The sequence below is a fragment of the Synchiropus splendidus genome, chromosome 15 (assembly GCF_027744825.2).
Source record: "Synchiropus splendidus isolate RoL2022-P1 chromosome 15, RoL_Sspl_1.0, whole genome shotgun sequence".
Lineage (NCBI taxonomy): Eukaryota > Metazoa > Chordata > Actinopteri > Syngnathiformes > Callionymidae > Synchiropus > Synchiropus splendidus.
In genome coordinates this window covers 14,066,028-14,089,495 of record NC_071348.1, presented here as the reverse complement: position 1 = coordinate 14,089,495, position 23,468 = coordinate 14,066,028, and the positions used below count along the sequence as shown (strand labels likewise).

The following is a 23,468-nucleotide window of genomic DNA, read 5'->3' as shown; positions in this document are numbered from 1 at the left end:
AAAGTACATGGCATACATATTATGATTTCACCATTGATCTGGAACAACATCAGTGTCCACTCTCTAAATAAACATTTTTTTGGCTTCTCCATCAATTCACCGTCTAGTGCCTGGTCTTCTGGAGGTGTGGTATCTGGCACTGAGATGTTAACAGCAGATTCTGGAAGTCTGCACCTTCTCTTTGTCCGCCCAGAGCATCCGTCAGTTGCTTGACTGGATGGGGATCAAGGATACTAGTAAGTCGCCACTCGTGAGTCGCCACACAGAGTCGAAGTAAAGACAGCTGCACCGTTTTCACTCCAGATAAAGAAGACCAAAAGAGCAGTCCACTTAAACAAGAGCATTAGCGGTCAGTAAACCTCCTACCGACATGACTAAAGGATGACATCGAGTTTCGTGACTTGGAGAAGAAGAAAAGCGACTGCATCACGTTCTTAAACATCATTTTGTTCACACGACTCGCTTACCCCACCTTCTGTTCAGAAGCCGGTAGTGCACCAACCACAGTCAAAACACACACAAACGTTTTAGTATGATACTTTTTTTTTAATTTTAACTCAAAAACAGAGTGGATCAAAAAACAGGGATCAATAAATTAGAAATAAATATAGCTGCTGTAATAATAACATACATTTGAATCACGCAGTGGCAAGAGTCTGACAGAAACAGGCCCTCCAGAATTGTCTCTAGAAAATACTAAAATCAAAATATTGCAACCCAATCTCAAACCCTTTTCACCCAATAAACAAAATAAATAAATAAATAAATAAAAATTAGCTCAAATATTCAAACCACCCGCATAAAAGTGCAACCCCAGCCCTCCCTGTGTGTCTCAGCTAAGATCTAGGTATAAATTTAAAATAGGTCAGGGATTTCCCAATTTACATTTTGGAATGTCTTATCCCTTTATGACGATGCATCTAGTGGTAATAATAATAATAATAATAATGATAATCACGGTTATGATAATAATAATGTGTCCTGTTCAGTGTTTATCTAAAGTAGTATTATTTTTGCTTTTTCTTGTTTTTTTTTTAAATGCTGCTCTTTGTAAACTAAATTATTTACAGGTCAGTAGGATCTTCTCCAAAGTCTCTTTATTTTGATTTCTTTGTCTTCTTTTTTCCCCCCTATTTTGTTAAGAAACATTTCTCCCGCTATATTTGTCAGTTAATAGACTACTGAAGAGATATATCAGCATTTTCACCATCTGCCCTCTCTGAGTTGTCTGAACTATGCACCCTGTTGGCAAACTCCACATGGCAAAACAAGCTCTCAGCTCCATGGAATTGTCGGCTGACTATTGTCAGCAGATGTGTTTGTGTTTGTGCAGTTTATGTACATTTTTAAATCAGCCATGTGCCGTTTGAAGTTCAATTCTGGGAGTGCTTTTGTCTGTAGTGTGTTGGCTTGTGTGTGTGTGTGTCTGTTTGTGACTGCGCTCCTGGACGCTCAAAGGCAGCAGACAGTCTGAAAGCACAATGCACCTTGGGATTCCACCTCGACTGGACTCTGAACGGTCACCTGTGAAGGGACGGAGAGTCGGGGGAGGGGTTGGGAGATAAAAAGGAGACGGGGACAGAGTGAGGAAGGACATGTTAGAGATTAAAGTTATAAATTCACTTAAGCTTCTTGTCTGTACATCTGGTCATACACATGCCCTTCCCAGCAGACCATCTTTGAATGCATCACTGGAAGTGCTGTAACAACTTCAGTTGAATGTTCGGGCTCTAAAACTGCCTCTCTGTTGGTCATTCACAGCTCTGAAGCCCTGCCACTTAACCATGGGGCCTCAACAGGTACACAGCGTCTGAATCATGCAGCTCAAATCTCAATTTTATTAAAACCAAAGCATGTTTTCTGATGTTCGTGGTCATCCTGCTCTGTGTGCGGCTCTTGTGTGCCTCGAATCATGGCAAGCAATCACTATGACCCACATGCATCAATCTCTGGCATTTGCAGTATAGAAATTCTGGGTGATTTTTCAAATTTGAGAAGCAGCACTCCAGCTTTTTTAAAAATTGGAGGTTTCATAGGATTATTAATTGACCCCTGCGACCTTTGCTGTTTTCTCCCAGAATTCCTATAGTGAGGGCTTTTCCGTAATAAGCAAGAGTCTTTGCACCATGACAACAACATACCCTTTACCTCAAAACACCAGCTAGGGGGAGTGAAGGAGAGAAATGGGATGGACAGAAGCAAAGAAAGAACTTGACAGATAGGGACAGTCGGAAAGGACAAGAGGAGGGAAGCAGTGAAGGGGGCGAAACACCATAAAAGCAGTGATAAACGAAACCAAGGAGAGGAAAACCAAGAGCAGTCTGCTGCCTCACCAGTCAGTGGGACCAATCAGAATGCAGGATAACAAAGTCTGCCTAGCAGGGTAGCGTACGGACTCTCATGCTTATCCAAAACATCCGTAGTTTGTGTTGTCACTTCACCTGTGCTGCTACTATTTCATGACCTGAGCTTGACGCTAAATGTTGACGTGTGAAATGCTGCTAGGCTTCACCACCAACCTTTCCTACGGCACACGGGCTCTACAGTGATCGACACTCCTGCATTACACGCTAGCAGTGTAACACAGACACAGATGTACACAAAGATGTACACAGTCACCACTGTACCCAGACCACTGATTCAAATCATAATGACACTGTACAAAACACTACAGAAACTGATCAAAAACGCAGCTGTGGCACAATTACGACTACAGGTTGATTCGGCGGTGGTTGTTTGGTTAATTTGATTGTCAGTCCTGACTCTTGACTGTTATTGATCAGTATGTGTACAGGTCGATACAAAATAAAATCACAATGCACCAAACACACGTCTGTGGTCACTACAGCAACAGGACATGCAGGTCAACACATGGCTGGTTGCTTGAGGTGACAGAACAGAAATTGCCGAGGGCAACCAACACAGGCAATCAATCGCCACAGCAACCCAAACACAGGCCAACCAATCAACTTACAACAATGTGAGAGGAAGGGGGGTCAGAGCTTTATCGGTCACTAGGCAACCATTGCCATAGCGATGGGGTCCTCGTGAATTATGATTGGACGGGAGGATCTGGGGCGAGGTAAGTTGCCGTTTCAGGAAAAGACACAAAATAAATAAGACTGTGAAAGAAAATATAAGAAAAACAATGTTCTGGTATTTTTTTATAGGCTGACCTGATACTATTCAAGCTCTACGACAAAAGGGCTCCATCAGTTATTAAAAGTTAGTCATCTTCTCGGGCCATCTATTTTAAATACTCTCGGCCCACCTCAGGAACAACTTTTGAAATCCTGTTATTCACACCAGTCATTTTCCCCACCTCTGAGTTCCTTCCTGCTCCCTTGGGTCGTGGCTCAGTACGGGCGGTTGGCGTCTTTAGGCCGTTTGAGTTGCACTTTGAGTCTTTTCATGCCGATCTGGAATCCGTTCATGGCCTGGATGGCTGCTTGAGCACTGGCAGGATTGTCAAAACTCACGAATCCTGGAAGAAAAAGAGAATACAAATGGGTCACCTTTGATACGAGATGAATTCTGTTTCAGATCAGATTTAACAACCCATTAAATCACTCTTGCTTTTACAACGTGCCCTTTCCTGTCCGGGCTGTCTGCCTTCCCTCCCACCGGCTCCCTTACACGCATATCTCACCGAAACATTTGCTCTGGTTGGTGGCCCGATCAACAAACACCTTCGCTGAAATGACATTGCCAAAGGGCAAGAACATCTGCAGCATCTCAGAGTCGCTGAATTCCTGAGGCAGGTGGTAGATGAAGATGTTGCAGCCCTCTGGCCCTGCGACACAGATACACCAGCATCAGACAGACTGTGACAAATTATACAAGGCTGTTGAGATAAACAACATTAAACCAGATCATTGGAGGGGCGTGGCCCTGCCAGACAGGAAGTCACATCACCTTCTCTCTGCTGCTGTTGCTGGGGCTGCTGGTGTTGCTGGGCAACCAGTGTTGGCTGCTGGGGGAACGGCTGTCCGACCAATCCGTAGGCAGCGGGGTATGCCGCTATTGGGTGAGACAGACGATAACATTAGCCGATTGGATGAAGCCAACAGGTGGCAACATGAAAATATCCAACCGAGTCGCTCCGTTTAAACTGGAATGTGTTCTTGTGAAGGTGAAACCCATTAAGTGAGTGGCGTCTCCCAAACAAAGACGTTCCCAAACGGAGAACACATTACAGTCTTCCTTGTACTCCATGAATGGTGTACACAGGTGGCCGTGAAGGGTAATTTGCTGTATTAGTGGGCAGCAATGTGACTCTTGTGAAACAAAGAAGAAAGATAAATCTTTATAAGGTCTCCCCGAAACTGCCCTTGAATTACCTCCACGAGGAGAATCATTTATAGGGAATTTGACCAATTTGTTATTCAAAACCATTGTTCTCCCAGATGCTTTCTTATCGTATAAATGAATAAAGCACCTTCATCAATGTTTTCAAAGCTCCCTCTTCAACGGCATCAGCATGAGGCAGCCCAGTTCTTTCTCAGGTTTGGACGGACGACAAGACATTACGCCCCGTAGCTTCATTTAAGAATTGATTCCAGGATTTATTGATCACTTTAAGATGCAGCTCTGACATCTTAGCCGCGCAGATCCTCAGGTGGGTTTCTGCCAGCTGTTCTGAAGTAGACCCACGAATCTAAGAGCTCTGACACTTCGGTTGGCTCAGATTTCAAGTGTTCTCGCAGATGATTTTGTGCACTTGGCTAATCACTTGTCGTGTTTGAAATACACTGCCTGGCCAAAACAGAAGTACAGAAAAGGGCACTCAATCTAATATTTCTATGGATCGTCTTTAGCCCTGAGTATGGCACACATTATTTATTTTCACATAGTTTTAGCCAGTTTTGATGGTCAGGCAGTGTGTGTGATGCAAATGAAGTCATCATTATCATAACATATGTATTTGAACTTTCCCAAATATCCTCATTTCTGATGTTGGTGAGACTGTACTAACCTGTGTAGTGCTGCATGCCGGCGTAGGCCTGTTGTAGCGGGTCCAAGGCTGCAGCTGGAGTTTGAGCTGGGGAGATACAAAAATCTAATCAAAGTTTAAATCGAATTTGAACAAAAATTCAATTCAAATGTCATTTCAGGTGTAAGCAGCGGAAATATATTTGAAGTACCTTGATATGGATGAACGCCATTGGTGTATAAAGTTTCTGTCGCCTGCTGCCCATTGGTTGGTGCTGGAACACTGCTGTAGCCGTTGACTCCAATCGGCGGAGGCAGAGCTGGAACAGGTGTCGCTGCGATAGTTGGTGGGGTGTTTGTTCCTGCAGGCAATAAGGTTACAAATGAAGTTGTCAGTCAATCCTTGTGTTGTACTTGTTACATTCAAATGTACACATCAGAAATAACTTGTTTTCTGTTCCAGTCTGTGTAACCATGGCGACCAATAAAGTGGTCTAAACTTAAGAACCAGGTTTTTGTGAACTAACCTAACAGCCTAGTTGGATGACCAACTGCTGCCAGAGGTGAGGTGCAGCAGTAGCTCATATTTCATTGCTTCTGGGTTTGGATTTGTGGTCTTACCCGAGGACGGCGTGATGGGTGTAATGGGTGTGGCAATGATTCCGTTGGCATTAAGCGCCGCCATCTGCTGCATCTGTACAGCAGCAACTGTTGCAACAGGAGACAAGTATGCTGACTGGGCAACCAGGGCCTGCTGCTGGACGAGCTGTGGACAGGGAAAGGAAATAAGAAGAGGAAGAGATGGGTGACATTAAGGTGGAAGAAGGAGAAAGGGCAGAAAGGCAGAAGACAAAGAGAGGTTGAAATGGTCGTGGGGAGAAGAGAGCGAGGAAAGGGACAGGGAGGGGAGTGATGGAGGAAGAGATGAATAGAGATCTAATTACAGGGCCATTATGTCCAGAGTCAGTGGGTTAATGGTTGTGTGTTGCGGGAAAGCTAATGCCAGATGACGTATGTCCTGTTGTCTGGATAATAACATTAGCCCCAATTACAGCAGTGATAGCCTCTTCAAACTTATGACATCCTCTCAGAACACTCACCCAAGGAACCCTGTTTACATGAGTGTCATACGGCGGCTGATGCTTTGGTGTGCATGTGTGTCGCTTGCCTGTGCGTTGACGGCTTGTGTGTAGGCATTGTAGGCAGGGAAGTTGAGGGTCATGGGGCTGAAAATGCCGAGCTGGGAAGCCACCTGCTGCATCCTCCTCAGCCCCCGCTCCTTCTCTGTGTCTGCGAACTTGACCACCAGACTGGACGACGCTCCCTGAGAGAGAGATGAGAAGGCTTTAACTGTAATTACACGCAGGTTAATGTGCCATCCGTTATTCTCAAATGGGATCAGGATCGGTGTTTATTAATTCCTTTTGTCAATCCATTTGATCCTTTTAGCTGTCACATGGGGCTTAAAGCCATCTAATGACTTTGCTGGACATAAGTGATGTCATAAGGAAAACCAAACACGAGAATATAGATCGGCTTCTTCAGCAGTCATTTACGCACAGGCATTGTACGGCTTCCATGCAAGCTGTTGATTGCGGCCTGGGCCTCAGCGTGACCTTGGAATTTTACGAACGCACAACCTGTGGCAAGACAGAACAAACAGATTATAGACAAAAGAAAAAGTGATCATGACCTATTTCCAGTGGAATCTGTACACACATATTCACTTTTCATTTGCACATTTTCTTACTACCTTTACTGAATGAAAGAAGCTAGACAATTCCGTATTATGAGGCTAAATTAATTAACAATTTAATAATACACAACATTTAAAAAAGAGTATAGGAATTTCCAGGGCACCATAAACTAGTCCCACACTTCCAGATCCTTTAATATAAATGAATATGTTCACTGGAACTTCCAGCTTTCCTTCCATATTTTGTGCTCCTCAGTATTTTGACAGTTGTGTATGTGCAGTCAAGGAAACGAAAATTTGACACAAAAAAAAAACAAAAACGTGAGAGTAATTTGTTAAACCATGTCACCTTTACTGGTGCCATCTGGTCCTCTTAGCACAGTGCACTCGTCGATGGTGCCAAAGGGTTCAAACAGCCTTCTGACATCTTCATCACTCTGCTGCTTCCCCAGCATGCCAACAAACAGCTTTCTGTCCTCTGAAAACAATGACATGAGCATATGATTGAAACATTTCCGTCGCGACTTGTGATGCAATGTCGAAATGATTTCTCCGTATGTCGTTTTCTGAATATACTATCTGTTCACCACTAGGGGGCGGTGTCCACCGCTGAAGAAGCCACAGTGTCACAGTGACCTGCCAGGACCCCCGCTGACTTTCCATCGCAGGCTGATCTTTTTGGACAGCTTGCCAATGTGTGTACGTGAACGAGTGTGTTTGTGAGGAACGTGTGGACGAGTGTGTCTCACCTCCTCTGCCCTCGCTATCAGCTGGTTTCACCTGGATCGGTCGATTCATCTGAGGGACAAAGAGGATACACGACATAAACAAGTCTGACTCCATTTAGGCAACTGTTGAAAGGTGCATTCAGGGGGCAGGGGGGATTCTTCCTCTGAGGAAGCCTGAAACAACGCTGAGTACAGTACTTAAAGAAATATATTAGTATACTGTCTTTGCATTTACAAAACAATCAAGTTGGGCCCACAATATTGTTTCGTACTGTCAATTAATTATCTGAAAAAGTCAAGTTGTAGGTCAACTTGAACCATAAGCCTCACATCATTTGACTCTACTCTTATCATTTTCCCCATAAATATATATTAAAAAAAGAGTATCCGCTAGTCCAATATTTCTCATGGTTCCTTTAATACAAGTTCTGTTTTCTTCATTTGAATTAAAACATGATCACAAGATGAACTTGGGTTTCCTAAACATGAACATGCTGACTACTTGAATTGTATATATATATATATATATAACTTTCCGGAATTCATAAATATGTGCAAAGTTAGCAGGATTTTCTCTTACCGCACGCACACCCAAAGACGTGCGCACACACATATACACACACACACACACTCAGAATCAGAATGGAGTACTAGCAGGGATTGAGAGGTGACAAGATTAAGAATACAGGCCAGTTGATCTGGATTACAGAAGAACTAGGGATTAGATGAGGGAGAAGGTTGGAATGAGGGAAGTCAGCGGGGGCCAAAGAGGGAGAGATGGTGATGTGTGAAGAGAAGAGGGTCTGTCAGACTGCAGGGGAAGAATGGAGAGTGAACCCAGGGGAGCAGAGAGGACTTCATTCAGTTGATAGAGTAGGTTGAAGGCCAAGAGCCTCAGAAAGTGAAAAGAAAATGCTTCATTTCACAAAGAGTGATGCAAAGAAATTGGGTGTGGGCGGATGAAAGAAAAGCTAATCTCTGGGAAGATGAATCACCAAACAGAAAGGTAGAGTGGAGTTAGGAGGAGGGGGGCAAGTACGGGGGATTCAGTCGTGACTTGTCAGAAAAATCTCACGAGTTCAGAGATTCACACATACACACACACTCACTTGTAACGTTATCTTTGTGAGGACGTTTCATTGACTTTCATGCTTTCCCCAGCCTCTCACCCTAAACCTCACCATCTAAAACAAATGGCAAACCTTCACCAAGACTCTGACCTAAACCGAAATGTGATTATAATGACCCAGTTATTTCAAGTTTTATTAATTGAAATGAGATTTTGTGGGGATGGCAAAAATGTCCTCACAAGTACATGTTAATGTACTCACACAGACACACACACACGGTCTGAAAAGCCACTGGATTTAACGCTATATGAAGACACACACATGCCCAAACATACTACATCCACATGCGATGCTTAGTCACAGCACTGAGGCGATGAGACAGAGTGTTAGTGCCAGAGGGATTGTGTGGGGGAGGTGAAGGGCTGCAGAAGGATAGTGATGAAAAGAAGTGCAAGAATGGAGAAGAAGAATAGATTAATCCTGAGGAGCGCAAGGTTCCAGAATGAGACAGGAAAGGAAATGAGAAGGTAAAAAAGTGGGATGTGATTCAATAAAACAGAGGAAAGTGCAATTGTCTTTGTGGTTTTCACCGCAACAAGGATGAAGTAACACAATTATCAGTAAGGATAATATGAGATTTACTTTAGTGTGACAAAAAAGAAGCAGCCGCTGAACCACTGCTTGTTTGCATGTGGCTGACTATTTCGATAAAAGATTTTTTTTCCGTTTATCATCTTCAATTGCATTATTTAAACAATGAACTTGTCAAACAATGGAGAACTTTGTAAGCAGGATGAGAACAAATGGAGGATGGAAGTGAATGAGGAAAGAGGGGAAAGGGAAAGGATGAGAGGGAGAAGAGAAAGGTCCCAGTGGAGTGTTAAGGCAATGTAATGAAGCTGGTAATTGAGGAGAGGGCAGAGCAGAGAGAGACTGATCCATACATTTGATTAATCAGCTCTTAGCTGTCACCACACAGCTATTGATCTCAGGCAAGGCCATCGCACACTCACAGACACCAATCCACACAGGCACCAGCACGCTGCTCTCGTAAAACACGCACTCACGTACAGTGTGTGTGGACGGAAGGATGATGGACATTTTTAACCTCACACCTTTATTGACCTGGGCTGTCAACTTATACATAAACTAGGAGGAAATACACACGCACCAACCACTGTCTTTTTCCTGACCTTGGCTTAAAACTGTGCATCCATTCGTCCGTCTATTCGTCCACGCATACTTCTATCCATCTATCCATCACTGTGTCCATCCACTGCCCTGGTGCTGCTGTCTATCTCCACTACCATCCATCTTCTGCTATCAACTCATCGATCAGTCCCGTCTTGTTCATTGATTTCGGGCCGTGTTGTCGAGCCGGCTGATTGGAGCAAGATTTGTGTCCACTAACCCTTTCTCTATCCTTCGATCTGCCCATCACCTCCTCCATTTCTTCCTTCATTAGGCCCATTCAAGCTCAGCCTTGCGATGATAAAACACACTGAACTGGAGAACCCAAATTTAGCCTCGTAAATCAATTGTCACTGATTTGCAACCTCGTGTGTCTTTCACTGATCATTGTGATCACTGAGTGAAATAAGTACAACAAGATGTGGCGGAAAAAAACAGAGGAGACGGCAACAGGTGAGCACTGCATGCTGCCACTCCAGAAACACAAAGGCATAGGAAAATTGCCACGGCAACCATCTTGTTGCCATGGCAATGGAATGACGGCATACCCGTGGAAGTAAACAAGGATGCTAGTTGCCATGGGAGACTGCTGTGATCTTCTAGTAAACAAAGGATTTGTTGTGATGAGTTGTTTCAGAGCATCATGGGACTGAGAGTAAAAACCATGAAACACAGGCCTTGCCTTGCTTGGGTCCTTAACAATCCAATGAAATCTATGGGAATAGCTAGTGCGAAGGTCCAGCAGGTGACCTAAACGGAGTCATTCGTCTTCTCTTCAAGAGCAAAGTCACAAGTATCAATTCCAGTTCGCATTTACTGTGTCTGGTGCAATGTTAACAGACTGAATCACACATTTCCTCATGAGCTATGGAAACGTGTAGGAAATACATTTCTAATCTGGCAATTTCATTTCAGCCAGAAGAGGAGAAATGCAAATGAACAACTCATCAAACTGGACTCCAACGCACCAGTAGCCACACACTGCTTTCACTTTGAATTATCCTCTGATTACTCATGTTCTAATTACGGCTTAATGAATGGTAACCATCTGCAAATGTGAGCGCATATAAGGAGCCAACTCACTCTGGAAGCTTTGATCTAAAACTGCAGTACCCACAGAGCGAGGCAAGAGTTTCTGTGAGGGGAGTGAACGGTGCAGATACGTGATGTATGATGGAGTGTGAGCTTGCATGACTTGCATGAGGAGGATCGTCCGTCCATACATGCACTACCAAACCCAGCATGCAAACACAGCTCCATTTAGATGCTGAGGTGCCAGCACAAATATGCACACACTCATGTTGGTTTCATATGCATACTACAAAAACAAACATATACTCCACACATACAGTTAATCTGACTCCTCTTAGTAATACAGAGAGGATTGTGCTAGGATTAAAGGATATTAAATCCTTGGATTATCCAATCAAATGGTATTCCACCCCTCACCCACCCACACAAAACCAGCGGAACAAACCAATGGCCTACATCTTCAGGGTAAGGTAAATTGTGCGCATGTACAGATTGGAAACATGGATTCATGGAGTGTAAAACATAAAATTCACAACTGTCAAGTCATTCTTTGAGTTGCGAGGGCGGAATACACTGAAAATGCTAACTAGCTACAGTAAAACATGAAATTACCAACTTGTGCTTACACGCCCAGCCTTCCCCCTTTAATCGTTCACTGGAACACTCCATCTGTACAATTTCTAATGTCCACTTACCAGAGTGCACAAGAAAGCAGAACTATTTTTAACCTCTTCCTCTATGATGTGCCATTTTTTCTCTTCTTGTCTCCCCCCTCCTTGAGTCTTCTTTAAACTGTCATAATGCCTCCATGCCAAGATACTTCCCGCCAACCACAGCTTTCAAATCCTTCTGTTTGACATGCTCTGAAGGAAGCCCTCAGGTTAAAACATTTGACCTACATAATTAATTTACATGTATTTTTGTTTTCATAAAGACTCAGCCTCAGTACCAGAAAATGAGTCTCCACAACAGTTCACAGTTGATCATGTTATTAAAGCACAGTAGAGATAAGAGCTACATGGTAGAGTGATAAAAAATAATTTATTGCTGTTTGTGCGTTCAACAGATCATTCGCAATTTACATTTCCACTATTGTTTCACAGATTTACTAAAAACTGAACTGCATTGTTGGGTTAAGCCCCTTTTCAGCTTATGATCATTAAAATGACATTTGAAATTTGACTTTCAAGACTGTGCAGATGGACTGATCATATTCATGACGTGATGGCCGGTGCTGATATCTGGAAGCGGAATCATTTTCGATGAATTTTAAACATGGCGATAGATGCTTGTATCTGGCGTTTCACATACATTTCATCATATGTGTGTCAGTTTCATCACCACTGAGCGTTGCTTATCAGTATATGTGTGGCATGCAACATTGCGTGTGAGTGATGAAACTGGGTCCGTGGCGGGGTGCACAGCTGGATGAAGGCATGGAGATGTGAGAAACTGAGAGTGAGCATGAAGGTGGAGGTCTCCTCCCACCTCTCCCCCATCACTCTCACACACCATGTTACGCTTTGCATCCTCCTGGTTACCTAGCAACCAGGCATCCTGCTCAGATTGGTCGCTAGGCAACCAGGCCCTGCAACCATAATACAAGCTGCTCCTGAGTGGCCCATCCCCCTCTTCTCTTATCACTCCTTCCTCTGTTTTTCTCATTCCATTCTTCACACCTGAGATGCACTTATCTTTTCTTTATCTGGTCGCTAACTTTTCAGCAGCACCTCTGCTGAAGCCCAACAGCACACTGTTTCTCCTTTTCTTATTTTAGCTCCTATTGTAATGGAATACATCACGCATAAAGCAGAACTAACCACCTATTTTATTTGTATAATGTTGTGCACTTTTTTGTCAAACCTAAATGAGAGCATTCAGCATGCAGCAGCAGAGCACTCAGTGAAATTTGATCCCTTGGATTTAGTCCCACATAATCCAAAAGGACTATAGCGGATCACTGTTAGACCCGTGCTCTTGGACCTTCTTTCTATTTTAGGGAGTGTAAGTCCTTTAGGAAATGAGATGGTGATTTAAAAAGGCGGCTCAACGCTACACAAATGCATGATTGCAAAAACTCTCATATTCACATGACAGCACACTCGTAGCTTAGGCAAGAACAAGAAATTCACAAAAAATATATCTTTCTATTCTGTTTTTGGAGTATTTTAATTGTTAGCAAAATATCGAATTTCTCCAATGTGGAAATTCTAAAAACACTGCTGGTTTTGGGAGGCAGCTTGCAAGAAACAAATACTGCAAGTTGGACGATTTAGCTCTGCTGCTGTTTCTTCATAAAATAGACAAAGCTTTGAAAGACTTCATCCATCATCAACATTGTGTAAAGGGCAACACATTATTACTTAGAGCTCTCTTTTATGACTGCATTTCATGAATACCCTTGTCATTTAAAGATTTTTTTGGTTGGAGTGATCATCACTCAGCAGGGTGAACTGTAAGAGAACAGGTCCTTGTACTGAATGGAAATGATTTGGTAAATTGAAGAGATTAGAGAACAATGGAAAGTTAGATCTGGATTTTTAGAATAGCAAAGCACTGCTTTAACCCTTTACTGATGATGAATAATGTCTTTGTCTCAAGTTAATACACCAATAACAGAAAACCTTGGATTGTCCGTGATAAATGACTGATAACTGCTATTTGGTGGAAAATAATTGAAGATAAAATAAAGGCATACATAAATAAAAAACAAAAAAGATGAATGTTTTTGCATTCACACAGCACATTTATAGATATGAGATGAAATAATAAATAACGACGACTCATCATGTCATGAGATCGATGATTCTCAACTTGTTTGCCGTCAATTTGTTTCCACACACACACACACACATGTGATTCATCTATTCCCAAGTGATTTCCAAACTTGGAGCTCCACGACACAAATAAACCTTGTTGCCGCCATGTGGTCGGGAGAAAAGGACAATGAAGACGGCAGGTTGGGGTGTACAGGTCCAGGCCCAGGTACAACTAAAATTAGGCATCTCCGCTAAGCCTCATCAAACACACACATATGCTGTCACACAGCAGCCTCCCCCTCTGACAGATGTCTCTGTTTCAACTGACAGAAGTGAGCCTTGACTCCCCCTCCAACCTTCCACCACCCAGTAGATCCTTTTTTTCCCAGAGACCAGCCGCCTGCCCCTTCCTCCATGCTCATTATAGGAAACTTTTGTCTCGTTTCCTCTTTCTCTCTGACCCGCTCTCCTCTGCTCCTCCCTTGTCTCACCCCCTCCTCCTTGTCTATACACCCCCTATTCACAGCAAGCCTCTTCATGGCCCCCTGTCACTTCTTAACCCCCTCTTTTTCATTCAGATGAATTCCATTCAGCCCTGTGTCTCTGGTTCTATACATTCGTCCCAGAGCAGACATATAAATATTACATGCCGGGCAGAGGTGTCAGAATTGGGGGCTGTAGATTTTAATCCCACAGACTCTTGTTGACAGATTGCACTGGCTCATGCCAACTATATCTCAATGAAATCATCTCATGGTGTCCCACCAAGTAATCATTTCCAGATAAAGCGGTCACAGTGTCTGTCAAATAGCACCATCAAACCGGACCACGTTCCTTGCACCAGATCACAACGACTTATCCATTATGTAAATGACAGTAACTTCAGAAGCATGACACGAGGGTCCTCGGGGACAACTGCAGCCGTGTGATCTGGACTCAGACTCAGGAGCTCTGTGCTCAGGCCTGCTCAACTGTAAATGCTGAGGACTGTGTATCTTTCAAGATCCCGAATTTAAATAATACCCAACAAAAATGCTTCATTGCCTGCGTCAGTGTTTCACTGTGAGATAATAATTTTAAGTGTTAGCAAAATATTATTATAAATCAGGTTTGTGTAGACCTTCAATTAAATGTTACCTCTACATAGTGTGTTTAGCAGAGCATCACACTGCTATCACTCGATAAATCAACTGCACTTTTAAAGGTTCTTTAACAAAAAAATGACACAAAGTGTATCACCTTTTTAACAGGAGGGAGAGACCACACATCGTTGATACGTTGGGTATTAAGATACACACATGCCTAAGAAAAAGGATGTAAAAAGAATCTGATTTATGCAGTTAAACCTGCAGTATTTTTGTAATAAGTTAACAAATATTTTTCCAAACATGCCCAAGCAGGTTTTGTTTACGGCTGAATTAACTAAGCAGATGGCGTGTGATATGGACTTAACTCAACTTTGTGCTACTTCAGAGCTCTGCATCAGAGAGGCAGAGATTTGGCAGCGAACAGCACAAACCCGGGTAATTACAAACTTTATTTTCTATGGGGGAAGATACAACTGTGTGTACGTGTGTGTGTGTGTGTGGTGTTGGGGGCGGGGTGCATATGTGTGTGTAGTGTGCATGTGTGTAATCTCCAGCCTTAAAGAGGCAGGTGCTCTCTGGGGTCGGTCTTTTATGAGGCTTTGATTAGATTTTTCCTCAATTCTGTGGTGAAATATGAGGCAGGCTTTCTTTCTCTCTTCATGTTGCATGCATAAATGCACTTACACATGCACACATGCAGTCACACACACTTTTGTTCTTAAATCCCCTTTGGTGTGAGCTGTACACAATTGCATGCAAACCACAAACAGCCCTTTGCGCTACACCCCCCGCCCCACTTTAATCTTAAAGGCTGTGTTGGACTCCTCCTTTTGTACACACATTCACACTTCAATCTACACCTGTCCCCCCACTCTCTCCCTATGCCACACACAGAGAGGATAAAAATAGAAAAACAGAATGAGGGACGGGGGGTGCGATACACATCACAAACTCCATCAGGCGGAGCGAGATGGAGGCAGCGAGAGGAAGGAAAAAAATGAAAGAGAGAGCCTGATAGTGAGCTCGGGCCTGTTCTAAATTGAAAGTGCAGCAGTAAGCAGTGAAGGGGAATAGTAAACAGTGCTGCTGACCACATAAATATGCTAAATTAGCCCACAAAGTCGCCCTAGTGGATAATTGCTCATCATAGCTTTGCCCCATAGGGAGGCGGCCTGCTAGGCATCTTAGATTCCACATGGAAAAATACACACAACATACACACATGCTGAATAGATGTGGCACGGATATAGCACATGCTAACAACGGACAAGCGCAAATATGGTCTAGAAACGTAAGTAAGGATTAAATACGTAATCCAGTTAAAATAGAAGTTAGACACTCTATACACACTATATAAAAACCTTCAAAATGCTGTAAACAGTCTATAAAATACAAAATGACAAATGCTTGAAATGTATATCCTCAGGACACCACATGATAAGTCATGAAAACTTTTGATATATTAGATTTGAAATTTCAAACAGCACCCAGGGCTGGAAAACATACAGGTCTGAGCAGGTCCCTTCAAAAATACTAAAAAGACACAGCATTAAGTTTGTTTTTCTATCGACACACTAAACTGCCCTCTGTCACAAACATCTCATTGCATCCCAGTGATTATTGCAAACTATAGGTATACTTTTTAATGTGCCACTCTCTCCTGTTACGGAGGAAGAGCATATTTACACGACCACTGTTCTCTTCTCTCTGACTCATTTGCACAACAGTAACACGTTGGTGAAACAGAGACCTCTTTAATTTATGGGATTTTAAATGCCATCAATAGTGACTCATGAGTGTATTGATTGCCTGCTATATGAGTTATTGTTAACTGTATGATCCACAGATACTTCTGCGTGTGTGTGTGTGTGTGTGTGTGTGTGTGTCTCGGCCACAGTTTGATCAGAAACAGGGAGCAGGGTGCTGTGAAGAGCAGTGAAGCATGACAACACACACCAGGTAAGCTGCTTATCACACTTTAATTTCACCTACTCTGAGATCAGCCGATACCAGCGTGACAAAACAGATGTGTAAGTGTGTGTCTGTCTGTGTGTGTATACACCTATACATGTGTACGCAAGCGTTTTAAATGGAACGAAGATGAAGGAAGTGATAAAGGCGGTGAGAAGAGAGAGCAGATTAAATAGGGAGAGAGATATCAACGACAAAGAACAAAAGAGAAGATAAGGGGAAAGATTACAGCCGCAGTCGACTTTGGGAGAGATGGAGCGATAGAGGAGGAGAGAGAGAGAGGAACGGGGATTTGAGGGGGGTTTGAGGCTAAAGTCTAAACAGGCCATGAGTGAAGTGTGGCCTGATGAAAAGAGAGGGAGGAAGAAAACAATGGTCTGATGAAGGCAGACAGTTTTAAATAAATGCTACACTCAGTGTCCATGGCTGTGTACTAGGACGTCTTCCACTAATAATGAGAATCTTCAGGAACATTAGATGTTATAGTTAGGAAGAGATGCGTTAAATGGTACTTGAGTCTGCTATTTGAATCACAACATTTACCTGCATCAATTGTTGTACAGTTCCTCACATTAGTAATTGGCATTTATAGTCGCCACTTGCAAGTTCAAAGCTTTGACATTAATGCTTGCAGAGCGTGATATTGACATGCTTTCTCGATTAAAAAAAAAAAAATTTACTATACGTATTTGCTGGGCCACATAAAATGATATTGTGGGATGCATTTGGCCCCAGGGCTTTGAGTTTGACACGTACCCCAAGATTAAGTCAGTATACAATCATGTGAAGTAAAAAGGGAAAAAGAACAATGACACATTTATTAAGGCGGTCAAAGTGGTATCACTGCACGACTTTGTGGGACTCCTGAATGGGTCTGACCTTTGCGATATGTCTGGTGCCCCCAGAGGACACGGTGTTGTTTAAATAAGGATGATCAAGCAATCATTTTGAGTCCTGATCTTTGGCCAAGTTGATGATGATTTGCATAAAACTCATTATTGCTCAACTCTCAAAAAGTCACGATAAAAGCTCATTAGATTTGTGAGCCTCATTAAATATCATTCATTTGTCGTTTTTAATGAACGTTGGCTGCGAATTGCTGACATGGCGAGATGGAAAATTATGTTAATTTGTTATTGTCTGAGTATTAATCATATTGGGTGCAAATCACCACACAATCTGGGTGTAAGCTGCAACTTAAAGAAAACACACACCACCAAATGTAAGCTGGTAGACAAACTCAGCATTTCCTTTAAATCCTCCCTTTACTTTAAACATCTGAGGGCATCAACAGACCCTGCCTGTGAGGGCAGACAGCAGCCTACTTCTTTCTTCATAAATAATATTGCTCACAGTGAAATACTGTCATACATGCATTGCGCCATTTTAACAGGATATTGGATAGAATAGGATGATAGCTAGTTATTTATATAAAAGCAACAGAGCTCTTCTGGTGTTCATTCTAAAGGCTAACGTTTCTTATAGGTGTAGTTGTTCATGTTTGTTTCATTCATTGTTCATTATTTTATCATAGTTTAGTTCATTACATCCACAACTCCAATTGGTGTTGACGGGGTAAAATGTACTCGTAGATCAATCATACTGAAATTGTCCTTTCATTCCACATTACAGCCATTATAACATCTCACACGTTAATTTCTGAGTCCTGCATCTCTCTGAGATAGCAGATCTCTTATCTCCATCGCTTCTCTCTCCGGCCATCCACCTCTCTTTCTCCGGGTTCAAATTAAACAAACGGCACAGAGCGCTCTGATAAGGCCATCTGTTCGTTGCTCCCTCATTCATTTTACTCATTTCAGAGCCTCCTGTTTCCGCTATAGCCAACGCGGAGGTTTAGTCTCTGGGCTCTCCTTCTGTGTGTTTCTCTGTAATTTCCAGTCTTGACTGGATGACACTGTTAAAGCAGCATTAAATCCAGTCAGACATCTAGCAAGCATGCGCGATGCTACAGCTCCTGAATGAGTAAAGAATTTACACATGTGGCACGTTTTACATTTGGCCCACGTTGATCCAAGGAAGCCACTATGAAAATGAGTTTGTGAGAAACTAATCATGCAGCTTAACTAGAAGGAGAGGGGGGAGGTGAGGGGAGGGAGATAGGGTGTGAAACGGTCAAAAGGGTCAACTAATCAAGTGGAGGGGAGCGAGACAAGGAGTAAAGAGGGGATGGAGTGGCAGAGGGGCTTACGATGAGAAGAGGACTTAGCGGAGGGGTCACCAAAATGACTGTGAAATGAGAATCAGAGTCAAAAGCATTTGAGCACCGAGTGAAAAAAAAACAGCAGCAATTAGGTTAAACAGGATGCTAAACACATCTTCAGGAATCAATCAATTAAAAATATATTTTAAAAAAAAGGCAAATTTGGGAAAGGAAAGGAAACACTCTACTGGAGGATGGGTGGAAAAAAAATTGTTATGAATCCTGTCAAGCATGGAGGAGAAGCGAAACACAGAGGCGAGGCAAATGAGGACAGCTGGAATTATGAAGTGTTGGCAGCGCTAAACCCCTAAAAAGATTCAGGGATGAGAGGAAGCCGAAATTTAGCATGGGCACCAAAATAATTAGGACCTGAGCGTGACAGCATCTTCTGCTTCCTTTTCTCTGGGTTTGCATCAGTATGCGGAAAAGTAAAGATAAGAAAAGAGTAAATTCAAGATGATCTTGCGTAAATCAATGGCAAGTCAATTGTGAAATGCGGCAATGCCAGTCACTTGCGTTGCAATAACTCCTTCCAGCTCTCTTTCTTCCCTTTGTATCCTTCCATCTTTACAGACCCTCTTCAGCCAGTGATGTCCCTGAACCGTAGCAGTGACTCCAGTAAAAAGGAGGTCCTGACCTTTTACTGCCAATTCCCTCGAGGTAAAATCTTAATGAATGGGAGCTTTATAAGTAGGACTTGACTGACTGCATACTGCGCTTACCTGCACTCATGAACTTCCTTTGGGATCTTTCACAGCATCTAGTTACCACTAACAAATGATATACATAGAAGGGAAAACTTTGGGGTCTATTTCATCAACTACTCTGTGGGAAAAAAAATCAATATCTGGTTCAAACACCATTTATTTAAGATGATGTGTCAAAAGTAAGAGGGCAGGATAAGAGAGAGGTGAATTCCTGCAGTAAGGTCAAATTCTTTGTAAGTGCTAATTGGATCAATGACCTTATTAACATGCAGTGTCTGTTGATGGAAATCAGCAAGGGTACATGATTGTGATGCAGTGCTTCACATGTGGAGTTTGTGTATGTTTATCTGCATTTTGATTTCCAATCACCACCCCAAGACGTTTCCGTTCCCTCTGTCACATTTAGAATTTATAAATGCCTCAAATCTCATAGCAATATAATATACCAACCTAATGACTCACACCTTAAACCCATCGTAGTTTCCCCATTAAAAATAAACAAAGACTGTGACTGTAAAATCCGTTTTAAACTGCAGCAGAAATCAGGTCAGAGAAAAAAAAAAAAAAAAAAAGAACAGGAGTGACAGAGAGGTACAGCCTGAGAGACAGGCACAGATCTCACTCAGTAGCCCATCCATAATAAACAACATCCCACTCCAGCTCAGCTGCAGCACACTATTCCTCACTTGAGAGACTGAGGGAGACCGGGATGAGACAAAGGGGAATGGCCACATTAATTACACACTCTCTCCAGGCAGGAGCTATCACTGGAGGCGAACAGCAGGACCGGCAGAGGTATAGAGACACAGAGATGGAAATGCTCACATAGAGCCCTGCATGTGTATTGTAAGAGGGAATATTTGTCCTTCGCAGCAAGACGCCTGCTGGCTGTTGTGTTATGTCACATTGCTACTAATGGAAGCTGAAACTACAAGCACACACCCACACACGGTAATCTGGGGACAGTTGCGAGCCAGCAGCAGGATGCTTGTTTGTGACACAGGAATATTCGGAGACAGGTGTGGACAAGCTGTTGTGAACTTACCCCTGGTAGGGTCTTCTGCTCATGGAGAGCACTCTGAGCTTTCAACGCAGACTCCCGTGCACAGTATGTCAGAAACGCACATCCTGTCAAACATGAAAAAGAAGAGTAAGACAGCCGGTCGGATATTCGGATATACCACGTAAAGGCCTTTAATTTCTTTCTCGTATTACTGTCACCTACAATAATCAGTTGCTCTGTTGTTGTAAGGTTTAAAATGTCATTGAAATATTCATGCACTGTAACTATATTTGACAACACCATGATGATGCACTTCAGAGCAAAGAGGAACACTCCACGGCACGGCACATCGCAGAACGTCACGGCACAAGTCAGCACACATGACAGCACCAAGAACGTGTGCAGGGCTAACAAGGCCTCAGAAGCTTGGCACAGTCAGGTTTCCTTCCTATGCATGCCGCACGATCACTCCAAAATACACTCCCTCCTGTTAGCCTAAGTGCTGTACCTGTGTCTGTGTGTGTGAGGGTGGGGGGTGTAGTACAGCTGGCTGGCCAGGGCTGTTTTTACTACACCTGTCACCAGCACTAAGACAACAAGATTAGCAGCAGGTTAGCTTCCTGTCAGGATTTTACAACTGTTCGTCAAGAGCTTACAGATTGTAAAACATACAAAGAAACATTGTTCACAGGGGAATAATTTAGAAAAGGTAGTTTTGGATATTGGATAAAAACAACCCACACACATACAAGCTTTACACATCTTATGGTCCATCTCAGTGCATTTAAGAGGAGCTTACTGAGGCAGAGTGGATTCTCAAAACAACAGATTCTTTCCACCGTATCACGCTGGCTTACACTCCCATTATACTGATTGGAAGGCACGGTCTAATCTGGTTCATGAAAGACAGAGGGTGACATAAGTCAACATTTGCAGGGCGGTCTTATTAGTTTTCAAAACTAATCCTCTGTGATATTTAAGGATGGATATTATTCGATATATTTCAATAGTGTGACATTCTGTACTGTGTGTATTTTTAAAGCCTTTAAAAAAACTAAATTAACAGCCAAAAAAAATGTTTAATTTAGATTTATTTGTATTCATATATTTTAACGGCTTGTTTAATCATGTGCAAAAAATCTCATAAGGGAAGAACAGTTTCAAAATTCAGTGGTAATAAAATACTACAGCGGGCAGTTTGAAAATGCAGCAGGTTATTCGCCTGTCTACATGATCTCATGCTGCTGTGTTTACAGAGGATGAAGACGAGAGCAGGAGTGACAGTTTCTATGGCAACACATGACACTCAGCGGAAGAAATTTTCGCCCCTTTTCTTCCCCCTTTTTGTCAAATGTCTCACAGTCTACAATCGAAGTTGTGTAAAATGACTCACCTTTGTGCATTCCGGTGTATTTGTCCTTAATCACTGTTAGCTCATAGATCTTGCCAAACTGCTCGAAGATAGGCTTCAGATCTTTCTCCTCCAGATTCCGAGGGATCTGCCCCACAAAGAGCTTGATGGCGTCAGCCTCCTTCATCGGGACAGAGCTGAGAGGACGACTCGGAATTGACGGGATGAGAAGTAAACAGATCGGGAGCAGGTATCCTTGGTAACGGCAACTGATGCTGGACCACTTTTCAAGTAAGAGCTAAAGAAAAGATGGAAAGTCTTAAAAATGAGGGAAAAAAATAAATCATTGATGAAGTTGTCTCTTAAAATAATTGTCATTTTACTGAAGCCTTAATTTTGTTTGGGAACGGCACCGTTCCTAAACAAAATTAAAGTAGGTCAGTGATTACAACGAATATAAATCGAAGAAGGAATTACACACAAAATCCTTCACAGAATGCCAGAAAATTCACGCAAATCAAATGATCAATTCATTTTTTTTCCTGCCTCTGGTGACAAAGGGCTCCGTCGGCTTCTACTGAAAGAATTATGCAAATTTTAATTAGCCAATCAAAAAACAATGATGCGACTATTTTCCTCAATTAATGACACATCCATGGGAAAATATCAGTAAGTAGGCTTCAGCACTTTATATGTTCACAAGCCATAGCGGGCCCCTCAACGGGGAGCAGAAGAAGCCTGGTGGTTTTGGGGTAAATGACTGCCATAGAGAAGCTTCTTTGTTTAGCCAGCTGTAGGTTACATACACACGGATGTCATGGGGCTCCCCTTTGTCCGATCCCCCCTCAATGTACACACGCACGTATACATCTTCACACATACGCGCATGCACTTCTAAATACACAAGTGTGCTCTTACCGGCTGCAGGTGAAGTTAATGGTCAGCGATGAGAAGTTAAAGAGGGATGATGCGCTTGTTGTCTTTGCAGTTCTCCTTCCTCCTGGATGCTCCGCTCTTTGTGCCCGCTGTACTCTCCTCCTCCTCCTCCTCCTATCTTCACACAGACAGCCCTGCTATAACTTGCAGGCTTCTACCTCTATTCCTGCTCTCTTCTCCGCGTGTAAGCCTTTAAATAACCTTCACCAGAGTCAAATAACTACCTGTCACCAGCCCGGATGGAATATAAGCACTTTCAGAACTAGCTAGCTCTCACTCTTCTCTTTTGATTCCGGGTTCAATACACTGGAAATGGAGAACAAACTGATATTTCCGGGATGTTTCCAGCCGTCGGAGCGCTTGTCTTCCCTCACGTTGTCTACTCTCTCCTGCTTTTCGGTTTCTTGTTGCGTCTCGCTCCTCCAACGGCTGGATGTCTGTTCTCTCCTCCAGTGCCGGGCTCCACTCTCTTTCTCTCTCCTCCCCCTCTTCCACGCACCGCCAGGGACCGTCAACAAGTATGGCCGCCGGAATTACGAAAAAAAAGACAAAACGTTTCAACTTCACCATGATATATATAATTCTATAAATAGCAACATACATCAACCAGTCATACAAATATTTAAATGAGTTTTGTATTTTTTTTCGAGGAGAATTAAGGTTCGCGTAGACGACATAATTTTTTCACACTCCCTGAGGTGCATCGAGTGGAGCCGCCTATTGTTCTGGTCGCGAGCCCTGGCCTTGGTGCTGAAACTATGAAGCGGACGCGCGCTCCCGTTC

General features: G+C 42.9%; 1 protein-coding gene across 2 annotated transcripts; it reads right to left on the bottom strand.

Annotated features, from left to right (window-relative positions):
- Nucleotides 1–525: 525 nt before the first annotated feature.
- LOC128771528 (CUGBP Elav-like family member 3) lies at nucleotides 526–23,166 on the bottom strand. Of its 2 annotated transcripts, none has more exons than XM_053886898.1 (14): nucleotides 22,668–23,166; nucleotides 21,792–22,047; nucleotides 20,441–20,523; nucleotides 7,378–7,426; nucleotides 6,978–7,106; nucleotides 6,493–6,572; nucleotides 6,101–6,256; nucleotides 5,554–5,698; nucleotides 5,145–5,294; nucleotides 4,976–5,059; nucleotides 3,916–4,020; nucleotides 3,650–3,793; nucleotides 3,323–3,484; nucleotides 526–1,524 (listed from the first exon to the last, which is right to left on the bottom strand). In XM_053886898.1, the coding sequence occupies exons 2-13, from the start codon at nucleotides 21,934–21,936 to the stop codon at nucleotides 3,357–3,359; spliced, it is 1,398 nt and encodes a 465-aa protein (XP_053742873.1). In that variant the 5' UTR covers nucleotides 21,937–22,047; nucleotides 22,668–23,166; the 3' UTR covers nucleotides 526–1,524; nucleotides 3,323–3,356. The 2 variants fall into 2 exon arrangements, with proteins under 2 accessions (XP_053742873.1, XP_053742874.1); XM_053886899.1 differs by having other exon boundaries at nucleotides 4,976–5,041; nucleotides 22,668–23,165.
- Between the last annotated feature and the right edge of the window lie 302 nt (nucleotides 23,167–23,468).